This window comes from Bison bison, unplaced genomic scaffold (genome assembly GCF_000754665.1).
Source record: "Bison bison bison isolate TAMUID 2011002044 unplaced genomic scaffold, Bison_UMD1.0 scf7180017864184, whole genome shotgun sequence".
NCBI lineage: Eukaryota > Metazoa > Chordata > Mammalia > Artiodactyla > Bovidae > Bison > Bison bison.
Window position 1 is genome coordinate 2,231,303 of NW_011494756.1, and position 9,655 is coordinate 2,240,957.

At 59.7% G+C, this 9,655-nt stretch overlaps 2 protein-coding genes across 2 annotated transcripts in view; both read left to right on the forward strand.

Moving 5' to 3' along the window:
- The window catches only part of CENPM (centromere protein M), a 12,178-nt gene extending 11,470 nt beyond the window's left edge, over positions 1-708 (forward strand). Inside the window, exon 6 of the mRNA XM_010843672.1 lies at positions 32-708. Coding sequence (XP_010841974.1) covers positions 32-172 — 141 coding nt within the window. The 3' untranslated portion in view covers positions 173-708. The remainder of the gene's footprint in view (positions 1-31) is intronic.
- Positions 709-9,436: 8,728 nt separating this feature from the next.
- TNFRSF13C (tumor necrosis factor receptor superfamily, member 13C) overlaps positions 9,437-9,655 on the forward strand; it is a 2,102-nt gene continuing 1,883 nt past the window's right edge. Inside the window, exon 1 of the mRNA XM_010843695.1 lies at positions 9,437-9,624. Within this exon, the coding sequence (XP_010841997.1) occupies positions 9,489-9,624 (136 nt within the window). The 5' untranslated portion in view covers positions 9,437-9,488. The remainder of the gene's footprint in view (positions 9,625-9,655) is intronic.

Sequence of the window (9,655 nt, forward strand, 5' to 3'; positions counted from 1 at the left end):
CCTCACTGGGGTCCTGTCTCCTCCTCTGCAGATAGAAGACTTCCGTGCCGCCATGGCGCAGCGCCTGGTCCGCCTGCTGCAGATCTGCGCGGGCCACGTGCCTGGCGTCTCGGCCCTGAACCTGCTGTCCCTGATGAGGGGCTCCGAGAACCCCTCCCTGGAGGACCTGTGAGGCCCCCAGCCCCCGGCCACCCTCCCCTACGGCTGGGTGCCCAGGCTGACAGTCACTGTTGCTGGAGACGGTGCCAAGGCTTGGCAGGCCTGGGTCAGCGGGCAGTTCCCTCAGGGCCCAGAGTCCTCGTGTTCCAACAGGAAGTGCCGGGGAGGCAGCGGGGACAGTCCAGCTGGTCAGATTCCAGCCCCCCACCCCTCTCATGCCCACCCCAGCAGAGCCCCAAGTCTTCATCCATCTGACGTCTTTCCTCTCAAGACTTCGTTTGAACAAAGGGTTCATGGCTAAAAGTTTGAACATCACTGAACTCATCCACCACTTTGATTTTGTAGATGAGGAAACTTGACTCCAAACAGTTAAGAGTCAGAGTGGGTAAGGACTTCCGTGGTGGTCCAGTGGCTAAGACTGCGCTCCCAATGCCGAGGGCCTGGATTCGACCCCTGGTCAGGGAACTAGATCCTACATGTCACAACTAAAGACCCTTCATGCCTCAACTAAGACCCGGTGCAGCCAAATAAATAAATATTTTAAAAAGAGTTGGGCAGTGGGAGCTTGAACTCTATGAGCCTAGTCCGACAGCACATCCTGGCCTTGCCATTCTTATGGGACCTGCGGAGCCTCAGTTTCTCCAGGTGTTAGATGGAGATTGTTCAGCTTACCTTGCTGGCATCGTAAGGGTTGAGGGACATGGTGGTAAAGGTGAGGCGCCTGAGGTGTATTGTGTTACTCCTGCGCTTGTTTGTGCTCCATGCATTTCATAGTAAATGTGTGAATGCTTGCACGGCGCCAGGTAAGCACTCCACGAACACTTGAACTATTATGTGAAATCACGCAGAGCTAAGTTACAAAGCTGGTGCACATCCAGGAATTACACCATGAAGTCTTGAGTGAGAGAGCCTGACCGAGGGCGGGTTTCTGGGCTGGCCGCAAGAGACTGTGTGAAGACGGCCGCTTTCCTTCTTCTCGGGGTCTAATTAGAATCTGTGGCCATGCTGAATGAGGCTGCAGAAACCCTGGCAGCCAGGTGTGAGCTGCAGCCGTGCCCCTGTGGCCGGCTGGACACTCCCGTGGGAGCTTGGGTGAGGAGGAGGTCTGGTGGGAGAGGAAGAGAGCTAGGTCCTGGTTTCCTTGGAGCATGCCAGTGCCCTCCCAGCCCCCCTCCATCCTCAGGCCTCAGAGGGACGGGCCCTGCTTGATGCCCTGGGCAGTGCCAACGCCGCAGGGCCTCTGTTTTGATGTCGCCATGGCAGCCGCAGCTCACGCACTTCACTGACGGATGGGCCAACCTGAACCTCGGTGCAGGAGTCATGAGGGTGGGACCCACCTTTCTCCTCTCCCTGGGCTCCTCTCCACCCCTGTGCTTGCTCAGTAAAGTTTGCCGAGGCCTGGCTGGTCTTCCAGGCACCCCCCCATCGAGAACCTCAGCTGCGGTGATTTCGGTTCAGGTCTCAGACGTCACCCCGACCTCCGCAGAGCTTCACGCTTTACCGAGCGCTTCTCACAGTCGCTCCTGCCACCCGCCCTCCCCGCAGACCTGTGTGAAGTTGACAGTGTTTCCCCATTTTACATTTAACGAAACCGAGACTGTTGTCATCAGAGGCATACCCACAGCCACACAGGTAATCGAAGGCAGAGCCCAGCCCTGGGCCCAGTGCTCTGCTTTTTCTCTCTGGTTGTTCTCTTGTGCGCCCAATCATTGAACAGAGGTGTGGTCATGTCTACTGGGCAGTGAGAACCCAGAAATGGTGGACACGCGGGCCTTGTGCCAGAGAAAGCGCCCTGAAGAGCCATTCCCACCTGCTGGGGCCCGTTAGCACAGGGGCGGGCAGGCCTCGTGGAGGGGAGGGCAGGGAGCAGGGTAGGAGTCTGGGGCTCCAGCCCAGAACTCCCTCTGCATCTGGGGAGGGAGGCCCCCTTCTGTGCCGAGGTGGGGATGGGTCTCCGCAGGGATGGACAGGATCAGCCGAGGCTCAGGAGGTCAGCTTCCCAGAAGGACCTGGGGTCCTAGAAACCAGCCTTGTCTTCAGCCCCTCGGAGCCTGGGCCATAAAGGTTGGGGCCCCGCAGGGCTGCTGGAGGGGAGCGGAGGGTCACGGCCGAGGTGTCCAAGCAGGAGCGAGCAGGGGTGTGGGTACGCCCTGCCTGCCACATCTGGGATGGAGTCAAATAGGGTCCTCCATACCCCCTCCCCGCCCCCAGCCAACACGGGGCTCTCTCTCCCTCTCTCTCTCTCTGGTGCCTGTGCCACATTTTCTTCGCCACCTGGTGCCATTTAACAAGAGAAATGGCATCACATTTTCCAGCCGAGGACCTGGGAGCCTTCCAAATGCTGGGGGAGCTCCATGCTGTCAAGGCTCCAGCGAGCTCAGAGGGGGCCCCGGAACCCTGGAACCCTGCCTCTGCCTCACAGTGGAGCTGAGCCCTCAGGCCCGGGAGCCAGCCAGCGAGTGGAGGCCAGCGACCCTGTCTGGGAGCCCGTGTGACGGAGGGAAGTGAAGGAGGGCCTGTATTGACGCCCCTGTGGTGCCCAGCACAGGTGCCTGGTGCCAGGGAGGGAGATGGGAAAGGCTGCCCTTGACTCTCATGCTCGATGTGCCTGCGTTTCCTCGTCTGTAGCTTGGGGTCAGGCTAACTGATGCCTCTCTTCCAACCACTTGTGAGGACCGAGAGCGAGAAGCTGTGATGTTAAACAAACAAAAAAAAACCTCAAAGCTATTCAAAGACCTCAGGCTGGCCACAGTCACGGGCGGTCACGTCGGAGGTGGTTACTGATGGTGGGCATGGACCCCTGGGCAGCAGGTCCAAGGCAGTGGGCAGCCTGAGGCTCCATGCTCCCTGAGAACACAGGGGAGGGAGGGGGGCATCGGGGCCCCACACCACGAGGGTGAGGCATTGAGGCTGCCAGAGGGGCAGGGCACGCTCAGGGGCACAGGTTTCTTTGGGTCTTCAGGCCACCTGGTTGCGGGCCGCCCTCGAGCCCAGGCCCCAGGGTCTCAGGCTCTCTGTAGAAGGCAACCCAGACCCAGGCATCCCGGGCCCGGGCTGACACTATTTCCCCTCCCAGCCCAGGAGGGGGCTCCGAGCCTGGCACCTGCGTCTCTGCCACCCCTCAGCGAGCAGAGGCAGGGGCGGCCTGGGGCTGTGGCTAAGACAGAGCAGCCTGGCCACAGAGGGGAAGTGATGCAGTGGGAAAGGACCCGGCCTTTGCGTCCCACTGCCTCAGGGTCTGCGGCCAACCTGCAGCATGACCTGGAGCGGCTCACTTCCCACCCCCGGGCCCCGCAGCCTGGCGAGGTCCTCGGGAGGCTCAGAGAAACCCAAGGGCCAGGCACCGCACCTGCCAGGGTCTGGCCCTCCACGCCCTCCGCAGATGGTGGCCCCGGGGGTTGCGGGGGGAGTGGTTGGCTGGCTGTGCCCAGGGGTGTGGAGGGTGAGATGAGCGCAGGAGGTGATTGAACTAAAGCCCCGCTGTGGGATGTCCCTCCCCAAACACACCGGGTGCTGAGCCAGGCCTACCTGGAAGGACTCCAGCTCAAAGGGACCCTTTCCAGAAGATGCCTGCTCACCTAACCCCTCCCCCGCCGCCCCCGCCCCGCTCAGTCTCCCCTGGGGCTGCAAGCGTGCAAGCAGAGAATCATTGTGAAAGGACTTCTCACAGACATGGGGCACGGGGCGAGGCCTGGGGAGGCTGAGGGGGTGGGCTGCGGAGCTCGCTGCACCCCGAAGCTGTGAGGCCCACTCGAGTGTGACCCTAGGGATGGGGCTGGGGTCCCTGAACAGCTGCTCTGGGCGGGACAGCGGGTGGCCATCCCTGGTGCCCGTGACCTGTGGTGTCGGGGGGGGGGTGCCAGAGACATCTGGGGGGGCCTCTGCAGCTAACATGTAGCGGGTGCTTGGTCTGACTGGGTAACAGCCTTGCCCGGCCAGACTGAGAGGGGACCCCAGCTCTCGGTCCTCCTCTCTGCTGGACTAGACCCCCCCACCCCCGACCACCGCCGATGTCATCAACCGGCGGAAGTGCTATGGAGGGGCGGTGGCAGGAAGGCTTAGGGCCCGGGGCTGCCTGGCTCATCCCTCCTCCTGAGCTTGTTTTGTTCTCTGCAAAGGAAGGATCTCGAGGCCACCACCTCCCCCACAGGTCAAGGCAGGGGGCACAGGGCCAGGCCACGGTGGGCGTGCACACCGCCGTCTCCCTGGTTGCTGTGGCCCGTGGGTCCCCAGGCCTCGCCCGCTCCTCCCCAGACATCCTCAGGGTCACTTGGACCTCTGTCCTCCTGTTCCAAGGTCGCACCGGGCCTTTCCCAAGGCTCCGGCCCTCCCGGCCGCCCTGCGCTCCTGACATTTCCTCCCTAGCATGTCTCACCTCCTCGCCTCCTCTGTGGTCTCACTGTTGGGTCTGTGTCTCTGTGGTTCCCTGCTATTGCCCCAGAACCTAGAACACTGCTTGACCCATGGTACATCCCCAGTCCCTCCTGGGCGGTGCCCTGAATGAGGCCTGGGGACAGCTGGCCCCTTGGGTGGGGGTCCTGCTCCCCGTCTGCCCCACCCGCCAAGTCTCAGCATCTCTTTCCACCTTATGTACCTGTAGGCCTGGCCCCAGAGGGTGCGGGCCTCCTCTCCCTGTGAGGCTGAGGGGCCGGGTCTCCTTTCGGACCTCACATGGAGGCCCACACCCCCCAGCCTGGGGCCAGGCTGAGAGATCTGCTGGGGCTGCACGTGTGTGATTGGTAGCGGGGGGAGGGATGGGGCCTTGAGGATAGGCAGAGGGGCCTGGGAGCCTGGGCGAGGACTTCCTAACTGCTTCCTGGACAGGCAGCCTCAGGGAGCACTCCCACCTCTGTCCCTCTGTTCCAAGGTCTCACCTTGTGTAACTTGGATTCAAGGGGAGAGGGGTCCCAGGGACCTCTGGCCTCACCAGGACTTTGAGCTGACCTCCCTGCCTCTCCCAACCCTTCCCCATGTCCAGAGGCCCCACATCACACCCTTCCCATTCTCCCTGGTGGGAAAGGAGACTTTCTGGCAGTGTCTTGGACGTCAGAGCTAAAATGACATCTGTTGGCCAAAAGTTTGAACTAAACTTTTTAGCCAACCCAATACATGAGAAAAGCAAAGGAGGGCTTTCCCTGAAGGCACAGTGGATAGGAATCCCCACGTCAAGGCAAGAGACATGGGTTCAATCCCTGGTCCAGGAAGATTCTACACGCCAAGGAGTAACTAAGCCTGCGTCCCACAAGTACTGAGCCCTTGCTCCACAAAAAAGAGAAGCCGCCGCAGTGAGAAGCCCGCATACCGCAACTAGAGGAAGCCTCTCACAGTAGAGAAGACCTGGTGCAGCCCCAAAATAAAGAAAGGTAAAGGGAATCTCAACTCTGGGGGCCCTGGCCGCTGTGACAAAATGAGATGGAGTGAGACAGAATTCCCCGGTGGTCCAGCGGTTAGGGCTCCACGCCTTCACTGCCAGGACCTAGATTGGATCCCGGGTCAGGAAACTAAGACCTTGCATGTTATGTGGTTTGGCCCCAAAAAAGAAGACACGAGAGAGCCAACACAAGCACTCAGACCGACAGGCCATCACAGCCCGTGGCCGCTCTCTCTATGAAACACAAAACCTGATTGTACACGAGAATGTAAAGGCATAAAAATAAGACTGGGATGAAACACTTCAACAAAGTGAAAACACACCCCCTCTGGGGAGCGGCAGAGAAATGCCCCTTCTTACTCATCGACTTCGGTATTGTATGAGGGTTTTTTTCATGAGAACATGTTCAGATATTAGTCACAAAATTACAAATAAAACTAATTTTTAAGTAAAGAACACAGGCATCCCAGGTCTCAGAGCACTTTCACATCCAGATCTGGGGGCTGGGCCTCTCTGCCCCTGGGGCCTCCCCTCTCCACACCCCTGACACTGAGCTTATCCACCAGGCAGAATGTCCTCACTTCCCCACCCTGTCCTTGAGGCTTGAAGGGCACAGGCCACACTTCATGCTCAGCTGGACACAGACCCCAGCCAGGGCTGCACCCCCCCCCCACCCCCGTAGGTGCAGGGTCATCCCTCTGCCCCTCACAGTCCCTATTTCCCCATCTGAAAAAAAAATGACATCATGATAGCACCTGTGTCAGAACCATGGGGAGGGTGTTTTGGGGGGTATTTTGGGGGACACAGATCAAAGGAGACTCTGTTTTCCCTGACAGATTCAAATTAATCATTAAAAAAAAAAAACTCGGTGAATTAAAACTTGAGAACACTAATAGATTCAATTAGAAGGGTTTTTCAGCAACAAAGTTCCTAATTTTCTACTTGTGCATACATAGAGTAATGATACCAAGTTAAAGTAAAAACTGTCAAGAGCACAGGGGACATTTGCTTGAACCACATTTGATTTTAGAAACTTAACCCTCCCTCTTGGTCAAATCTCACAGTTAAAAAGTGATACAGATGGTGAATTTTAAAAAGTAATAAATTGACTTCAGAGGATATGAAAAAATACATTGAGGAATAAACTTCTACCATATGGTCTGATGGTGAAATTTCTCTTTTTTTTTTTTGGCAGCACATAGCATGTAGGATCTTAGTTCCCTGACCAGAAATTCAACCCCATGCCCCCTACAGTGGAAGCTCAGAGTCTCAACCACTGGCCTACCAGGAAAGTCCCGAAATTTCTTAACCCCTAAGTCATCCAAACAGAGATTCAAGGTCTCCCGGCTTCCCTATTTAGGAAGCAAAAGTGAAAAGGTTTGGAGTCAGGCCCCTGCGGGCACGCAGGAGGCGCCCAGGAAGCCTGTGTGTCCAGTGAGGACCTCTTTCCTTCCAGGAGGCCTGCGCCACCAGGCGCCACTCTCCCCGAATGGCCCGAGGCCCTGCCGGTCACCTCCTCTGCTCTCCGCCAGGGTCAGAGCGGCCGCAGGAAGACAGAGGCCCAGGGCCGCCCGTGCAGGGGTGGCTTGTGTACACGACCCCAGACCTGGCCCTCCCATCCCCCAGGCATAGGTTCTCCCCCAGGTTCCTGAGACTCAGCTCCCCCTGCCCAATTGTCCGGCACCCAGCTTCAAAGAAGGGGCTGCCCAGGTGGCACAGAGGTAAAGAACAAGCCCGCCAAGGCAGGAGACACAAGAGATGCAGGTTCGATCCCTGGGTCAGGAAGAGCCCCTGGATGGAGGAGGGCATGGCAACCCACTCCAGCATTCTTGCCTGGGAAATTCCAAGGACGGAGGAGCCTGGCAGGCTACAGTCCATGGGGTTGCCAAGAGCATGCACACACAGAGGTTAGAAGAGATGCCCAATGCTATTAAGGGCTCGGCTGTCCCACAGCTAACAGGTAAGAGCGGCATCAGTAGTGATGGGGTGGGGAGGGGGACCCAGTCTTCTTGTCTTGCCCCCGCCCCTCTGCCCTCTAGGAGGACCTGCCCTGCCCTGGCTCCTGTGCAGGCTCCTGGCTCCCCCACCCGCTCAACACACACCCACACTCACACCCACACCCCCAGCCCAGACCCACTTCTCCTTTGCAGTTGCCCCACCGCCTACACCTTCCTGCCACAGAGTTGCTGGCCCATGGGCAGGGGATGGAGAGGCAGTGGGCCCCGGGCTCCTGCAGGCCGGCTGTCTCAGGGTTTCCAGAGCAAGCAACCTGGGGGGGGCCTAGCCCTGCTCCCCTCATTCCATCACGTCCCTCTTTCCTCTGAAACAACTGCTGGCTCATTCCCCGGCCCTGGGCTGTGGTGCCAGCCTCCTTGCTGCGCTGCCCACCCTGGCCAGGCTGCAGCTGCACAGCAGCAGGCAGAGGGTCCCGTCGAAGGCACAGCTCAGAGAATCCCACCCACTCTAGTACCTCCTGGGGCTCCTCACTCCCCCAGGGCCTTCGGGGCGAGGCCTGGCCCTGCCCATCCGCAGCCTTGGACCCCCAAGGCAGCAGCCAAGCCGGTCCCCAGGGCAAGCTTCCCCTTGCCCCTCTCTTGCTTGTGAACTTGTCCGTCCCACCTTCTGTCTGGAAGGTTTCCCTCCTGCTTCAGCCGCTAAAGATCTAGTCCTGGCCCTGAGCCCCCTCCCTGCCCCCTGGACAGTTACTCTTTCCTCTGTGCACCTCCAGCCCTGAGTGCTTCGGGGTCTGGTAGGCCCACCACGAGGGCACCAAGTCCATGCTCCTTCCTGAGGCTTTCTGCTAGCCCTGGCCCCCCGCCGCTCCAAGTAGGGGGTCCAGCATCTGTCCAGGAAGGCCAAGGGGGCTTGTGTGTCTGCCTGAGATTCGGTCCGAGAGACACAGGTGAGAGTCAGGTGGGGCTGCCCCAAACACAAGAGACAGACAGGAGGGGCCTCGATGAGACACAAGGGTGAGCAGCCTGAACACACACAGCCCTGGGAAAAAGAAGTCAAGGTGGGTGGGCTGCCTACCGCCTGCTGGGCCTTGGTCTGTCTATTTATTGGTTGGTCTGAGTCTTCGTCTTGCTTGAGAGCTAGAGACTGAGCTCCCTGGACCACCCTATCTACGCACTCCATTCCAGCCAGTGTTTAACAGGCAGGTCTGACTGGGACACTTCCTGCTGAAAGCCCTCCATGGCTCCCCAGTGCCCTTGCAGCCAGAGTCTTGGCTTCTCTCAGTCAAAGACCCAGCCCCGCCCTCTGGTCCCAGCACTACCTGGCCTTTGGATTTGGCGGAAGGCCTTTGTTTACACTGCCTGCTCCAGTGGACCTCACTCCATCTAGCAAACACCTGCTCGTTCTGTCCATAAAGTTGCCCTGTCCATGAAGTTTCCCTGTCCCCTCCGTGGGGATCACCTTCAGTGATGCTGTGGCGGAGAGGCACTACCTCCCCCATTGCCACCTCCTGGTGTAGGAGTCCCCCAGGGGGCCTGGGACAATGTGGGCGCCCCGGTTGTGTTTGACAAACTGACCAGCGCTGCCTGAGAAGGACAGGAGGGCTCCCTGAAGGAGGAGGCAGGAAGGGGAAGAGGACTGGAGAGGATGGCCTGGGACTACAGGCTGGCCTTGGGGACGCCACCCCAGCGCTCTGTGTCCTGCTTAAGGGGCCCATCTCTGTGCCCCAAGATCAAGCCCCTGGGTCTCAGTCCCAGCCTGATTTCAGCACCCAGAATAGGGCCCGCCCCATGGCTGTCTAGGGGTGATGGTTGAATGGAGAAACCACAGAGGGTCTGGGGTGCTGGTCCACGGGCTAAGAGTGGTCCCACTCCAGCAGGCAGGAGGGCGGGCTGGGGCGGGGTGGGTGGCGCCCCGCCCGGTTTCCTCCCCGCGGGGCAGCAGAGCCCAGACTTGGTCCCGGCGGCGGCGGGGGTGCGCGCAGAAGGCTAGAGGCTCTGGCAGCATGCAGAGAGGGCGGAGAAGCCTGCGGGGCAAGGACCGGCCGGCACCCACGCAGTGCCTGCAGACCCAGTGCTTCGCCCCGCTGGCCCGCAACTGTGTGGCCTGCAGTCTCCTCCGGACGACGGGGCCTAGACTGGGTAAGAGTCGAGCCGCGCCGACGCATGGCGC